Below are 17219 nucleotides of genomic sequence, written 5' to 3'. Positions count from 1 at the left end.
TTCATGTGATCTGGGGCCCATATTCAGCTTAGGAGCCTATGTGACCTCTGCATCCCTGTAGATCTGAGCTCACATTGTGGTCACGAGTAGGAACGTTCCAAGCTGCCCCAATATCAGGATCCATCTTCCTCAGGTGGAGCATAGAGTCTATTGTCCAGCCTCCCTTCAGAGGATGGAACATTCTCTACCGTTGTTGATCCCAGTTGAGAGCAAGGTCCTATGGGGGCCCACAAAGGGGTCTATTGTGTTGTTCCTGATAGAGATGACCAGTAACAATGGAGAGAGGGATCTATTTGAGGTCTAGGCCCATCATGTCTGTTTGGGAATCTCAGGACTCCCTTATTAGGGCCCCAGCTGACTGGGTGGCCTGATAGTGACTAAAGAGTCATCGTTAAAGTATGCCAGTCTCTTGCCCTTATTCAGCTTTTGCAGCCCTTGCTTGGATAAAGTTAGCTTTGGAGTGAGTGAGTGAAGTGTAATAGGAAGTAGGTGAGGAGGGTATCTGGATCGACCTGCCAACACCCATGTTCTGTAGGGAAGCAATTACAGAAGCCAGTCCTCCCACCTTCTGCTCCCCATAATGACCCTGGGTCCATACTCTCAGAGGGAAAAAGAATAGGAAAGCTACTGGAGGAGGGGATGGGATGCAGAATTCTGGTGGTGGGAATTGTGTGGAGTTGTACCCCTCTTATCCTAGGGTTTTGTCAGTGTTTCCTTTTTAAAAAAATATTTATTTTATTTATTCCCTTTAGGTTGCCCTTGTTTTTATTGTTGTAGTTATTGTTGTCGTCGTTGTTGGACAGGAGAGAGAGAAACGGCGAGAGGAGCGGAAGACAGAGGGGGAAAGATAGACACCTGCAGACCTGCCTGTGAAGCGACTCCCCTGCAGGTGGGGAGCCAGGGACTCAAACCAGGATCCTTACGCTGGTCCTTGTGCTTTGTGCCATGTGCGCTTAACCCGCTGAGCTACCGCCCGACTCCTGAGTGTTTCCTTTTTATAAATAAAAATGAAAAGAAAGTCATACGGAATGGTGTTCCGCAGGCACTGAGCTCCAGCAATAACCCTGGTGGCAAATGAATAATAATAATAATAATAATAATAATAAGCCAAGGAGGGCCCAGGGGTTCCTTTCCTCACCCGTCCTGAGGCTCCGCTGCTGCAGTCACCTGCCTCTGATGATGTCACAGGTGCTTTCTGAGAGTCACAGTCCCGAGTGCTTTCAAGTGGAACTTGACTTTTTGGTGTGGGAACAGCAAACAGGAAACTCAGTCTCCCTGACAACACCTGCTGGGCCCTCTCGATTTCTGGTTGTCTCTATCTAGTAAATAAAAAAAAATAAAGCAAACTAACAAAAATAAGGAGCAAGGTGGTGGCGCACCTGGCCAAGCGCTCACATCACAGTGCAGAGAGAGACCCAGGTTCAAGCCCCTGGTCCCCACCTGCAGGGGGGAGGCGGTGGAAGCTTCACGAGTGGTGAAGCAGGGCTGCAGGTGTGTCTCTGTCTCTATCCAACAATTCAACAAAAATGAAGGAGAAAAGAAAACAAGAAACCAGGCTTCAGTCCCCGCGGCTGCAATCTACAGGTAGGGGAGCTTCACACGGTGCTGCAGGTGTCTCTCCCTGTCTCCCCCTTCCCTTTCAATTCCTCGGTCTCAGTCAGAAATCAATCAAATCAAAACAAACAAAAACCTACAAGCACACCCAGATGCTGGCATGGGAATACTTCTCAGCGTGCCACCATGGAGCAAATGAAAGCTGGCCCGCTTTTGGGTTGTCGTTCTTTGCTGAAACGTTCGAGAGCTGTCACATGACTGTGTCCTAGAAGCTACAGAATGAGGTCAAGTAAGATAGTTGAGTGAAGTAGTGGGCAGCAGACATGCTGCTCAACAGACCCAAATCGCTGGGAGAGAAGGCGAGGCGACATTCTGTGCTCTTTCCTGGGTTTCTCGAACAACGGAGACTTTCCTCTGTGCTCCACTGCGTCTCTCATGGGAACCTGAAGTCTGTATTTCACCCAAAGACAGAAGCCTGGCCGGGAGCCCTTGTTCTGCTACGACCTACCTGGCTGGTATTTCTCTCTCTAGCATGAAAATAAACCGACTTGAAAATCCAAACTAGGAAATCTAACTCTAAAAAAGAAATCATTTTAAAAGGCCGTGTTGGAAGCTGAATCAAGGGGGCCTGGGGTACATAGCATAATGGTCGTGCAAAGAGACCTTCATGCCTGAGACTCCAAAGGTCCAGGTTCAATCCCCCATGCCACCATAAACCGGAGCTACTCAGTGCTCTGCTTAAAATAAATACTTTTAAAAAATAAATCACAGGTGGGGCCAGGTGGTGGCGCACCTGGTTGAGTGCACGTTACAATGCACAAGGACCCAGGTTCGAGCCCCTGGTCCCCACCTGCAGGGGGAAAGCTTTGCAAGTGGTGAAGCAGGGCTGCAGGTGTCTCTCTCTCTCTCTATCTCCCCCCACCCTCTCAATTTCTGACTGTCTCTATCCAATAAATAAAGATAATTTAAAATTTTTTAAATAAATCAATCAAAGGCATCATAAAAGGACATGGCCACTGAGTCACTTCTCCAGCTAGCTCAACTTCTCATTTTTAGAACGAGACGAGAGGGAGAGAGCAAAAGCCGTCGTCCGCCATCCATGAAGTCAGGGTCAACTCTCTAGCGTCGCGTGTGGTGGTGGTGAGCTCCACTGCACCACCTTCCTGGACCCTCTTAAGACAGCTTTCATTCTCCTAATTTCTATGAGGGCCTTCTCTGGGACTCAGTGCCCGCGCTGGTAGCAAATCCTCATTCATCACTCGTGGGCGCCATGCCCCTCCTTTGGATAGAAACCGAGAAGGGATTAGATAGGGAGTGACTGCACCACCCAGGAAGCTTCCCCTGGCAGGGGGTTTGTGTGCTCTGAGGAGTGCAACAGCTCCTGGCCCCTAAGATGTCCTTTAAAAACCAGGGTTTGGGGGGCGTCGGGTGGTGGCACAGTGGGTTAAGCGTGTATGGCGCAAAGCGCAAGGACCAGTGTAAAGATCCGGGCTCGAGCCCCAGGCTCCCCACCTGCAGGACAGGGAGTCGCTTCACAAGTGGTGAAGCAGGTCTGCAGGTGTCTTTCTCTCCCCGTCTTCCCCTCCGGTCTCCATTTCTCTCTGTCCTATCTAATAATGACGACATCAATAACAATAAACACAACAATAAAACAAGGGGAACAAAAGAGAAAAAAAAACATGATTTGGTTTATTTTGGGGACACTATTATTAAAGACTAGGGAGATCATGCGGATTATCATCTAGAAAGCGTCAAATTTCAAATAACCATATTTATTTATTTATTTATTTATTTATTTATTTTTACCAGAGCACTGCTCAGCTCTGCTTATGGTGGTGTGGGGGACTGAACCTGGGACTTTGGAGACTTGGGCTCGAGGGTCTCGTTGCATAACCATCATGTGGTCTTCCGCCCTGCAAATAACCACATTTACATAACACACACAATACCCAAGTGCTTTTCTGTTTCTATTTATTTTCCTTTTTCTTGCCCTTGTTGTTTTTTCATTATAGTTATTATTGTTGTTATTGATGTCATCATGGCTGGATAGGACAGAGAGAGAGAGGAGGGGAAGACAGAGAGGGGGAGAAAAAGATACCCGCAGACCTGCTTCACCGCCTGTGAAGCGACTCCCCTGCAGGTGGGGAGCCGGGGGCTCGAACCGGGATCCTTCCGCCGGTCCCTGCGCTCTGTGCCACCTGCGCTTAGCCCGCTGCGCCACCGCCCGACTCCCCCAAGTGCTTTTATAACCTCTTAGATGCCTTGGGAGCTGCCAGTGGTCTGGGGTCGAGGCGGTCCTCAAGGACTGACTGCAACAGGTGTGCCAGTTAGTGTCACAGCACCCAGGGTCTGGAAAACCAGGTAGTTGGGAGCTGCGCAAGTGTTCTAAGTAACAAGCCCGCCTCCCACACGTGACCCTTCACAGCCACCAGGAGGCTCGGTCTCTCCCATCTCGCCGTCTCCCGCAGTGACGGCTGCGTGATCTCTCTCTAGGGTTGCTGCAAAGGCTTACGTAGGAGGGGACAGGTGGTGGAACAGAGTGCAGGTGATGTCTTTAATAAAAGAGCTCCATGCTTAAATTTTTAAAACTATTTATTGGATAGAGACAACGGGAAATCAAGAGGGAAGGGGGAGAGAGAGAAGAGACACCTACAGCCTTGCTTCACTACTTGCAAAGCTTCCCACCAGCAAGTGGGGGGCGGGGGCTTGAACTCGGGTCCTTGCACACGCAGTGCAACATGTGAGAATGAGCTCCTTTCCTACAGCGGTGAGAAAAAGCAGCAAAGGGCCGTGGGATAGCACAGTGGTTCTGCAGAATGACTTTAGCGCCTGAGGCTCCGAAGTCCCAGGATCAATCCCGAGCACCACGAGAAGCCAGAGCTGAGCAGTACCCTCTTTAAAAATCAAATCAAATCATGGCCGTCGGGTGGCAGCGCAGCAAGTTAAGCGCAGGTGGCACGAAGTGCAAGGACTGGAGTAAGGATCCTGGTTCGAGCCCCCGGCTCCTCACCTGCAGGGGAGTCGCTTCACAGGCGGTGAAGCAGGTCTGCAGGTGTCTCTTTCTCTCCCCGTCTTCCCCTCCTCTCTCCGTTTCTGTCTTATCCAACGAGGACATCAATAACAATAATAACTACAACAACAATAAAAACCAAGGGCAACAAAAGGGAAAATAAAAAAATAAGTGTAAGAAAAAATCAAATCATAAAGAGGCCAGGTGATGGGGCACTGGGTTGAGCACCCACAGTGCCACGCAGAAGGACGTGGGTTTGAGGCCTCCTCTCTCCACCTGCAGGGGAGCTTCAGGAGCAGTAAGCAGGCCTTGCTGTTCCCTCTGACTCCTCCCATCGCACTTCCTCTCTGCCTTATCAGATCGGAATAGAGAGGGGAGGAAACGATCTACCAGGAGTAGTGGGTTTGTAGTGCAGGCGCCCAAGTCTCAGAGATAATCCTGGTGGTAATGACAAAAATAAAAAACCACTGAAAACAGGGGCCGGGTGGTGACTGACGCAACTGGTTGAGTGCACGTTACAGTGCACAAGGACCCAGGTTCAAGCCCCCAGTCTCCCACCTGCAGGGAGAATGCTTTGTAAGTGGTGAAGAAGTAGTGTTGTAGGTGTCTATCTCTTTCTATCACCCCCTTCCCTCTGAATTTCTGGCTGTCTCTATCCAGTAAATAAAGACAATAAAAAAAAAATAAAGACAAATGGGGGAAAAACAATTAAAAAGAATCATTGAAACAATGATAAAATTAAAAAAGAAAAGGGGGTTAGATGGTGGCGTGTGTGTAGGGCACACAAGTTACCCTATGGAAAGAGCAGTGTTTGAGGCAGTGGTCCCCACCTGTGGTGGGAGGGGGAGAGGGCTTCACACGAGTGAAGCAGTGCTGGAGGGATCTATCTTTCTCCCTATTTCTTTTTTTTATTTTAATATTTATTCCCCCTTGTTTTATTGTTGTAGTTATTACTGTTGTTGATATAGTCATTGTTGGATAAGACAGAGAGAAATGGAGAGAGGAGGGGAAGACAGAGAGGGGAGAGAAAGACAGACACCTGCAGACCTGCTTCATTACTTGTGAAGCGACTCCCCTGCAGGTGGGGAGGGGGGCCTGGAACCGGGATTCTTACACCGGTCCGTGTGTTTCGCGCCAGGTGAGCTTAACCTGCCGCACCATCGCCCGACTCCCATCTTTCTCCCTATTTCTAAAAAATGGAAAAAGCAAAACAAAATACATACAAAAGTGAAGTGGGGCTTAAACCTCAGTGTCGTGCCTTCAGATTAAATGCTACTTTATAAATGGCTCCACACTTCTGTATAAATTCAACAAGGATAAAAACCACACCGATACTGGAATAGCACAATGGTGATATGTAAAAAGCCATTCCTGCCTGAGGCTCTGAGGACCCAGGTTCAATCCCCAGTCCTACCACAAGCCAGAGCTGAGCAGGGTTCTGCTAAGAAAAATAGTGACAGTAAATAAAAATCCTAAAGTTATTATTTAGATGTCTGCTAGCCAGTTCTTAAGTAGTGTTTTACCCTCCCAATATCATCTAAAGATGATGTTCCAACAGGCATACAGGTCAGATTAACAATAAATCCAAACATCCCAGTAAAAGTAGTATTAAGAATATCACTTGTCACATTTCAAAAAAAAAAATCCAACATAGATTAAAGAGCTAAGGAAGATAATGCTACACCTTTCAAAATCTTAAGGGGTGTATTTGTTCTCAGATGTGCACCTCTGTGAGAGATGTGGAGATCACGGCTGTAAAAAGATTCTATCCTTACTGCATTAAATTATATCTGTACTACATTAAAAGCTGAAGGAAACCTCAAAAGACAAAGACAAAAGGTCTCACCTATTGTTATGTTTATCCACTAATGTACCCCCCCCAATCACACCAATGATTCTGTCAGGATTCAAAGTCACGTCATCACCACTGACTTCTCCCCAACAAAGCCAGAGTCCAGCTGAGGCGGTGCGCTACGAACATGACTGCGGCGGCGGTGAATCTAGCATGCACACCATACACACCCATCTTCAGACACACCAAATCTGCCTTTCTCCCAGCAAAGCCACTGTTTTCTCAAGCTTGCTTAAGAGTTGAGAGATCAGTGTTCCTTCAGTTTCTATTTTCCTTAGGCTTCTGCCTTAAAGGCCCCATTTCCTTTGCCTCTTCCCAGACACACTTGAAAGGGCAGGAACAGTCTTCAAACCCCTTCCCACGTGAAACCGTGAAATGAATGATGAAGCTACACAGGCGAAGCGAGATCCATGCTTTATGGATACATTATTCTCACAGGTCTGCACGACAGGCTTGATACACAGAAGAGTCTTAGTTCATTTTACAGATTCTGAAACCAAGTTGTTCAAAAAGGAAAATTCTGGAAACCGTGGCTGGTATAGCAAATGAATGTATCAAAACAAAAAACTGTACCTAAATATTTACACTTAAAAAAAAAAAAGACATCTTAAAGAATATGCTACTTATTAAGTGTGCTTGAACAAACCATGTGTGGAATTGAATTCCAATCATAATGGAGCTAGTTTCGGCTAAAAACACTGACTGACAGACACTACAGAAGACCCTAGTATCTGAGGATTTACGTTTTTAATTGTTCTCAATCTATGGTAAAGAAACGAAACATGGCAAGCAATGTCTGAGCCACTGATGTGAGCCTCAAGAGGTGGAAAGGGGTGCTGTGGGAGACAGCCAAGACACTGGGCGCCCTGTCCGCAAGGTGGCGCCGTCACGGCCCAAGTCTAGTGAGGCCAATGGGTCGCTTCTCCAGGTCACTTCTGCCTTGTGACCACGCCCCTGCCTTATCTTTGAGTAGTTGCGCAGATGTGGGTATGCACAACACTGTCCGGACATTTTCCTTAAGCAGTGGAGGGTCTCCTTTATTATATTAACAAAAACCATGCAGTTTTGCAGAGCTCACAGAGCTTTTCCAAAATAAACTACAGCCCAACAGGAAACGCAAACACTTTATATTACAGGTACAGAGTTTATAGTTCAGCAATGCCGATAACAAGAATTTGATGCCCTAGACCCTATCTGCAAAGAGACTGACAGCTATACAGTAACATCTATTGTCACTGGCTTTGGCTCAGATGTTTAAATATTTAAACGACTCGGAAAGACTTTTTGTGTAAGCTTGCTATTTTTTTTTTTGTGTGTGTGTGTGTGTGTATTCGGCCTGGGTGCCAGGTGGGTATCTGAAGAGAACTCAGACCTCATCATAGTAAAAATAGGCCAGGAATTAAAAACCCACTAGAACTACCATTACCATTACCATACAAAAGATAAGTGGGAGAATATGGCTTAGAAACAGAGGGAAAAAGCCTGTTAATCATACTATCACACTTTGCCCTTCACTCAGTTACTTTAACAACAACACCAAACTTAATTTCTTAGGGCAACAGTAGCAAATGCTATGGATTTTGGTTCTGTGATTAAATGCTTACAATTTTGGTATTCTTCAGATTTAACGAAATCAAGGCTATACCAACAACAAAATTTTCTAAAATATTAGACTGAAAAAAAATTTTTTTTTAATGTCTGGGTAGCCTCTGCCTGCCCACTCTGTCAAGTGCATTTTTGTCCCCACCCCCACCCCCCCAGCCAGGGTTACTGACAGGGACCAGTGCCTGCTACTGCTCCCCGCTGCTTTTTTTGTTTTTCCCTTTTTTCTTTTGATAGAGATGAGAGACAGAAAGAAAGGGAGGGAGGGAGAAAGGAAGCGAGGGAGGGAGGGAGGGAGGGGAAAAAGCAGAGACACCTGCAATACTGTCCCACCACTTGTGAAGCCAACCCCTTGCAGGTGGGGGGGACTAGGGGTTTGAACCCACATACCCACACGCGCTATCCACTGAGTGAGCAACCACCCAAACCCCGAGTCTCTTTTCCTAGTAAACTTCAGTATGCTGGAAACAAATTGTTTTAATTAAAAAATGTCCGACTTCTGTGTTCTCCCACAGATGGGTTATTTGTTAGAATACAGCCCTGTCCCTTTAAGTTGACCTCAGACTTCGTCTGCTGACCAAGGCAGCTTTTCCTACGCAAAATGCTTCTAAGAGGAAAATGGGTTCTTGAAACAAAGTAGATGTGAAACCATTTCAGATCAATGATAGGAAACAAACAGTTCAGCTCCCACAAATGTACCATTTTCTTTTTGTGAAAAAAAAAGGGGGGGATTGGTTTTACATGTCAAAATTAGCAGAATTTTTATGATTCACAATGTTGTTGCTAGAGAGATGGCAAATTTCTTCAGCTCATTGGGGAGTTTCTTGAAGGTGTGCATTATTATAACAAACAACAGCAGAATGCCGAAACAACTGTATTGCTAAGAAGCGCTAAGCTCACATATGCCTTTAGAATACGACTGTAAAAGCAATAAAATCAATGACGACAGAAAGTTAACTTGGGCCGTTTGCTGGGATTTGAGCTAATTCAAAGAAGAAACAATTCCTTTTAAGTCACCGCAAACAGGCCATCTCTGCTCAGTATTCCCACACAGGGAATACATGAGTTTGGGAGCTGGGGTGGGGGATTGTCAGATGTCAAGGAGGAGGAGGCAACATGTTGCTGTCAGCATTCGAAAGGCATGAAGGCATGCTTGCTTCAGGTAGTTCAGTCAGCTTCTGGTAAGACCAGCTGCTCGCTCGCACGCACGCACGCACGCACACACGCACGCACGCACACGCACACACATCATTTTAATGGTTTAAACGAATGCAGTGCATTTTCAGCAGTGTGATCGCCACAGACTGTGACTGTTCTATCCACACAACAAGGAGGAGTCGCCGTCTGTGGTGACAGGGCTTCTCTGCACTAATTCCCATCAGGCCGAAAAACATTAGGGCAGGTTAAGTACACAGACTGAACTGTTGCACAAAGGAACATTTACTCATCAGATCCTGCCGATCTCTTCTGTGCCCGCTTCCTGGGCAACCTTCTTGGCGATGCTTTATCTGGGAGAAGAGAGAAAGTTTTTATTTGCCTAATATATATATACACATGCAATTTAAAAACAATTAAAAAAGCATTCAAGTTCAAAACACAAAACACATGCAAGAAAGCCATCTATCGGGTTGTTGGAAAAAGTCATGTCTTTTTCTATGCAAAAATGTGTCATGATGGGAGTAGCGCAGCATGTTAAGCGCAGGTGGTGCAAAGCGCAACTACCGGCACAAGGATCCCAGTTCGAGCCCCCAGCTCCCCACCTGCAGGGGAGTCGCTTCACAGGTGGTGAAGCAGGTCTGCGGGTGTCTGTCTTTCTCTCCCCCTCTCAATTTCTCTCTGTCCTATCCAACAACAATGACATCAATAACCACAATAATAAAACAGTAAGCGCAACAAAAGGGAAGAAATAAATATAAAAAAAAAAAGTGTGGTCTGGGAAGTGGTGCAGTGGATAAAGTGCTTGACTCTCAAGCGTGAGGTCCTGAGTTCAAGCTCTGGAAGCACATGTACCAAAGTGATGTCTGGTTCTTTCTCTCTCTTCTCCTATCTTTCTCATCAATCAATAAATAAAATCCTTAATAAAAAACAAAAAGTAAAAAAAAGCATCATGACTTCTCCAACAATCCAATAGTATTATCAATAAATGCCCCTCATCTTGTATAGGTCTTCAAAAATTAACCTTTAAAATAATCCTTCAGGAGATAAATTAAAATGAAACTGTAATTATTGCAATGGAGAGCTAGCATGCAAAATATTCTTAATCATATTTACAGTTAAAATGTCACACTGGTTGCAGATTAGGATTTGACATTTAAAATGCAGCAATGCAATTTGCAGAATATTTAACTGTATTTTGGAATAAACAGCAGGATAAAGGAAACTGGACAATACATCAACACTAAGACCACGCTACACATATAAGCACTTATCGTCACTGAAAAATTCTATTTTTCTGATGACATCTACATCTTTCAGCAGTTTTAAAGAGATTAGACTAAACTCCCAACTTTACACAATTAACGGATCCTTCTAGTCCTAAGCTGTTTTTGTGAAGACTGCAGGTGTGAAGTGGTGTCTACAGCCTCTCAACAAATCCAATCCCCACCATGCTGAAGGTCACTGAGAGCCTATGGACCAGAAGGCCTGCTTCAGCTCACGTGAACCTCCCCATCAGAAAAGCAGTGGTTTTGGCATTGCTAAAACCATTACTGCCCATGTAGTGCTGTGTACTTTGAGAACTGGGCCAAAGAATATGCCAGGACTTAGCCTATTTTTCTAATAGACATGTCTTTCTGGTAACCCAAAAGTCCTAGTGATAAATTCTACTTAGAAAGATCATGCTCTACAAAATGGAGACACCCCCATTCCCCCAACTCATCATCTGAACTATTCCAGCCTCTAGGTTCGTGATTGTTCAACAATTTGTTTGGCTTTATATGTCAACTCTTTTTTCAGCCACCAGGTTTCAGACGCTAAGACGATGTCAACCAGACCTCCCTGGACAGACGACCCCACCAATGTGTACTGGAGCTCCACCCCACTAGGAAAAAGAGAGAGACAGGCTGGGCGTATGGATCGACCTGTCCATGCCCATGTTCAGCAGGGAAGCAATGACAGAAGCCAGACCTTCCACCTTCTGCATCCCACAATGAGCCTGGGTCCATACTCCCGGAGGGATAAAGAATAGGAAAGCTGTCAGGGGAGGGGAGGGGATACGGAGTTCTGGTGGTGGGAATTGTGGAGTTGTACTCCTCTTATCCAGTGTTTTTAGTCGGTGTTTCCTTTTTATAAATAAAAATTAAAATTAAAAAAAGAAAGATCATGTAACTACTAGCTTCCTAGTCCAGTGTTCAGCATGGTATCTATCACTATTGATGGGACTGAGACTGGAAGAAGCACAGAGGAGTAAGTACACTGTTAGCAAAAACCTAAGCAACTTAAATCTATTTAATTGTGTCCTCCTCCTCCTCCAGGCAGGACACAGTTTAGCTAAAAGGAGCCAGGAGAGAGCGCCAGACTGATCTACTCATCCTCAGTGCGGACACCAGTTTAGAACCCTGGCCTCTCCCAAGAGCAACTGAACCCAAACGTATGTCGAAGGCTCACAGCCCTGCCCTCCAGGACCAGCAGCCGACTTCCCAAGCTGCTGCCCCCAGCTGCGACGCATCGTAGTCGACTGTATGAAACAGCTGAGACAAATGTAGGCATCTCAGAACAGGCAATTAGTCTTTAAATGTTATTTGTATCAAGAAAATAGTATTGCTTTGCAGACTGAAATATTCAGAGGTAGTGTATTACAAGCAGAGTATCTTAACATTAAAAAGTGTAATTAATGAATCTGATGGGTGGCCTGGGAGATGGCGCAGTGGATAAAGCATTGGACTCTCAAGCATGAGGTTCTGAGTTCAATCCCCAGTAGCACATGTACCAGATGATGCCTGGTTCTTTCTCTCTCCCCTATCTTTTTCACTAATAATAATAACAATAAATCTGAGGGCTGCCTTTTTCTTAATTACTTGCCTACTCTGGGGGGGGGGGGCAGCTCTCAAAAGTAGACGCTCTTGACAAGGTGCCTCCCATACTTCAACTGCTTCAACGCAGGGAACTGAAGTAAAATCACGATTCATCTAAAAGATTAGATGTTTAAAAGTCAATTCAAGTGGTCCAGGCGGTGGCGCAGTGATAAAGCTTTGGACTCTCAAGCATGAGGTCCTGAGTTCAATCCCTGGCAGCACATGTGTCATAGAGTAACGTCTGGTTCTTTCTCTCTCCTCCTATCTTTCTGATAAATAAATAAAATCTTAAGAAAAAAAGTCTATTCAAAGGGAGTCAGGAGGTAGCGCAGCGGGTTAAGCGCACGTGGCACAAAGCACAAGGATCCCGGTTCGAGCCCAGGCTCCCCACCTGTAGGGGAGTCGCTTCACAGGCGGTGAAGCAGGTCTGCAGGTGTCTGCCTTTCTCTCCCCTCTCTGTCTTCCCCTCCTCTCTCCATTCCTCTCTGTCCTATCCAACAACAAGGACATAATAACCAACAACATTAATAACTACAACAATAAAACAACAAGGGCAACAAAAAGGGAATCAGTAAATAAATATATTAAAAAACAAAGTCAATTCAAAGGGAAAGAAGTGCTAGAGAAGCCCCCCCACACACACACACACTGGAGTCAGGCCTAAAGCCCATGTGATCTCACTGCCACACCCCCACACACACACACTGGAGTCAGGCCTAAAGCCCATGTGATCTCACTGCCACCCCCCCCACACACACACAATGGAGTCAGGCCTAAAGCCCATGTGATCTCACTGCCACCCCCCCCACACACACACACACACACTGGAGTCAGGCCTAAAGCCCATGTGATCTCACTGCCACCCCCCCCACACACACACACACAATGGAGTCAGGCCTAAAGCCCATGTGATCTCACTGCCACCCCCCACACACACACACACACAATGGAGTCAGGCCTAAAGCCCATGTGATCTCACTGCCACCCCCCACACACACACACACTGGAGTCAGGCCTAAAGCCCATGTGATCTCACTGCCACCCCCCCCCACACACACACTGGAGTCAGGCCTAAAGCCCATGTGATCTCACTGCCACCCCCCCCACACACACACACTGGAGTCAGGCCTAAAGCCCATGTGATCTCACTGCCACCCCCCCACACACACACACTGGAGTCAGGCCTAAAGCCCATGTGATCTCACTGCCACCCCCCCCACACACACACACTGGAGTCAGGCCTAAAGCCCATGTGATCTCACTGCCACCCCCCCCACACACACACAATGGAGTCAGGCCTAAAGCCCATGTGATCTCACTGCCACCCCCACCACACACACACAATGGAGTCAGGCCTAAAGCCCATGTGATCTCACTGCCACCCCCCCCACACACACACAATGGAGTCAGGCCTAAAGCCCATGTGATCTCACTGCCACCCCCCCACACACACACAGTGGATTCAGGCCTAAAGCCCATGTGATCTCACTGCCACCCCCCCCCCCCACACACACACACTGGAGTCAGGCCTAAAGCCCATGTGATCTCACTGCCACCCCCCCCCACACACACACACACACACTGGAGTCAGGCCTAAAGCCCATGTGATCTCACTGCCACCCCCCCACACACACACAATGGAGTCAGGCCTAAAGCCCATGTGATCTCACTGCCACCCCCCACACACACACACACACACTGGAGTCAGGCCTAAAGCCCATGTGATCTCACTGCCACCCCCACACACACACACACACTGGAGTCAGGCCTAAAGCCCATGTGATCTCACTGCCACCCCCCCCACACACACACACTGGAGTCAGGCCTAAAGCCCATGTGATCTCACTGCCACCCCCCCACACACACACACACTGGAGTCAGGCCTAAAGCCCATGTGATCTCACTGCCAACCCCCCCACACACACACACTGGAGTCAGGCCTAAAGCCCATGTGATCTCACTGCCACCCCCCCCACACACACACACACTGGAGTCAGGCCTAAAGCCCATGTGATCTCACTGCCACCCCCCACACACACACACACTGGAGTCAGGCCTAAAGCCCATGTGATCTCACTGCCACCCCCCCCCCCCCCACACACACACACACACTGGAGTCAGGCCTAAAGCCCATGTGATCTCACTGCCACCCCCCCCACACACACACAATGGAGTCAGGCCTAAAGCCCATGTGATCTCACTGCCACCCCCCCCCCACACACACACACACACACACTGGAGTCAGGCCTAAAGCCCATGTGATCTCACTGCCACCACCACCCCACACACACAATGGAGTCAGGCCTAAAGCCCATGTGATCTCACTGCCACCCCCCCACACACACACACAATGGAGTCAGGCCTAAAGCCCATGTGATCTCACTGCCACCACCCCCCCACACACACACACACACTGGAGTCAGGCCTAAAGCCCATGTGATCTCACTGCCACCCCCCCCACACACACACAATGGAGTCAGGCCTAAAGCCCATGTGATCTCACTGCCACCCCCCCCCACACACACACACACTGGAGTCAGGCCTAAAGCCCATGTGATCTCACTGCCACCCCCCCACACACACACAATGGAGTCAGGCCTAAAGCCCATGTGATCTCACTGCCACCCCCCCCCACACACACACACACTGGAGTCAGGCCTAAAGCCCATGTGATCTCACTGCCACCCCCCCCCCCACACACACACACACTGGAGTCAGGCCTAAAGCCCATGTGATCTCACTGCCACCCCCCCCCCCCACACACACACACTGGAGTCAGGCCTAAAGCCCATGTGATCTCACTGCCACCCCCCCCACACACACACACTGGAGTCAGGCCTAAAGCCCATGTGATCTCACTGCCAACCCCCCCCCCACACACACACACAATGGAGTCAGGCCTAAAGCACATGTGATCTCACTGCCACCCCCCCCCCACACACACACACTGGAGTCAGACCTAAAGCCCATGTGATCTCACTGCCACCCCCCACACACACACAATGGAGTCAGGCCTAAAGCCCATGTGATCTCACTGCCACCCCCCACACACACACACACTGGAGTCAGGCCTAAAGCCCATGTGATCTCACTGCCACCCCCCCCACACACACACACACACACTGGAGTCAGGCCTAAAGCCCATGTGATCTCACTGCCACCCCCCCCACACACACACAATGGAGTCAGGCCTAAAGCACATGTGATCTCACTGCCAACCCCCCCCCACACACACAATGGAGTCAGGCCTAAAGCACATGTGATCTCACTGCTTCAGGTCACTTTTTTTTTTTTTTTTTAACATCAGAGCACTGTTCAGCTCTGGTTTATGGTGGTACGGGGGATTGAACCTAGGACTTTGGAACCTCAGGCTTGAGAATCTCTTTGCAGAACCATCATGCTGCCTCCCCAAGCCCCTCCAGGCCACTCTCCACTCAGAAGGAGAAGCAGCGAGCACTGGAGTTTCCTCTGTGGCCACAGCACCTCTCCTTGAGGAGCCCGACCTGGTGGGCGAGCTCTCTGGACCAGCCCTCATTCTTAATTGTAATGTAAACTGAAAACAGGAAGATACCAATTTTTACCACCGAAATGATATCTGGGAAGACTTAAGAAATATGGAGGAGGGAGTCGGGTGGTAGTGCAGCGGGTCAAGCGCAAGTGGCGCAAAGCAAGGACTGGTGTAAGGATCCTGGTTTGAGCCCCGGCTCCCCACCTACAGGGGAGTCGCCTCACAGGCGGTGAAGCAGGTCTGCAGGTGTCTGTCTTTCTCTCCCCCTCTCTGTCTTCCCCTCCTCTCTCCATTTCTCTCTGTCCTATCCAACAACATCAATAGTAACTACAACAATAAAACAACAAGGGCAGCAGAAAGGGAATAAATAAATATTAAAAAAAGGAGAAACAGACAATGCCGTGCACTGCTGAGGAAAGGGACTGATTGGTGCCCATCAGGAAGGAAAAGGGGTGTGCGCTTTCCATAAAAATTAAACTGACCTTCTTCTAAAAAAAATTTGTTCTATAATCATAGTTTCAAGGGTCAGAATGAAAAACTGAGGGAAAAAGAAAGTCTTCATATGGAGAAGGCTTACTCTCCCATGACACATTTATAGAAAAGCACACCATCAAGGAGTTAGGAAGGAGGAAGGAATATACACATAATAAATATATATATAGTGGCCTGGGAGTGGAGCCATGGATAAAGCACTGGGCTCCTAGCAAGAGGTCTCGGGTTTGAATATGTTCCAGAGGGATGGGATGTCTGGTTCTTTCTCTCTCTCCCCTTACCTTTCTCATGAATAAATAAGATCTTAAAAAAGAGAAAAAGTAAACCTACTTGTGAATGACAAAAAGGTGCTCAAGGCAGAAAACCTCAGACTGTACAACAACGTGGACAGTGAGGTGTCCCTCGTGTACACTCACAGAAACAGAGAGTCATGTAGAGGACACTCAGAACAGCAACAACAATCACTCATGAAAATGCGATTAGCGGTGGCGGGAGGTGATCCTGGCTTCGCACTTTTTGTGGTATTTTTACCATGAGACCACGTTGCTTTTATAATGATTTGTTAGAAGTCCATCAACAACTGGAAAATAGTCTGCATTCTGTAACAAAAAAACAACTGACATGGAAACTTATTGCATGTGTACTAAGACGGATGTGTAACCTCTCAGACAGAGCTTTGGATTTATTCTCTCAATCTGTAGTGACTAGTTGTCCCACTCAGTGTCGTGCTAGCTGTCGTTAGACTTCCTGTAGAGAACTCTTGTGTTATGTGAGAGCCCCAGCACTCCAGCAACCACCATTAGAAAACGTAATCGCCTCACCTTTTCTACTGTGCACTGAAGCAACAGGAAAGAAAAGAGATAGGAAAAAAAAATTAGGGATGTAGGAATTCACAGACCTGGAGACATTTCTGAATTAAAAGCCGACTACACCAGAGTAGAAAGTCGAGACCGTCTTTAAGCACAGCCTACTGGATTCTGCATACAGAATGGAGATGACAAGCAGCACTCATTCTTTTTGGCTACACCTAAGATCTTTATTCCCATATAAGGTAGGAGGGTCCCAGTCAAGCCTGTACAAGTACTTACTGATCTGATTCAAAGTTTCCTGAGGAATCCAACTCATGTCAACATCATTCTGACTCGAGGTGCCCATCTCTACTTTCTGTACGGGTCTCTTGCGCTAGGA

At 47.5% G+C, this 17219-nt stretch overlaps 1 protein-coding gene across 2 annotated transcripts in view; it reads right to left on the bottom strand.

Moving 5' to 3' along the window:
- Window positions 1–17219, bottom strand: part of SSR1 (signal sequence receptor subunit 1) — a 41235-nt gene that overhangs the window by 11473 nt on the left and 12543 nt on the right. The window contains exons 7-8 of one of the 2 annotated variants that reach the window (XM_060188745.1): window positions 17120–17213; window positions 9463–9526 (exon numbers count right to left, since the gene is read on the bottom strand). In XM_060188745.1, the coding sequence (XP_060044728.1) occupies window positions 9463–9526; window positions 17120–17213 (158 nt within the window). Of the gene's footprint in view, window positions 1–8733; window positions 9527–17119; window positions 17214–17219 lie in introns of those variants that run through there. The other variant, XM_007523283.3, reaches the window with a different exon arrangement.

Source organism: Erinaceus europaeus, chromosome 4 (genome assembly GCF_950295315.1).
Source record: "Erinaceus europaeus chromosome 4, mEriEur2.1, whole genome shotgun sequence".
In the NCBI taxonomy this organism is placed as follows: domain Eukaryota; kingdom Metazoa; phylum Chordata; class Mammalia; order Eulipotyphla; family Erinaceidae; genus Erinaceus; species Erinaceus europaeus.
The sequence above is the reverse complement of the archived record's forward strand: the minus strand, read 5'-3'. Positions and strand labels throughout refer to the sequence as shown.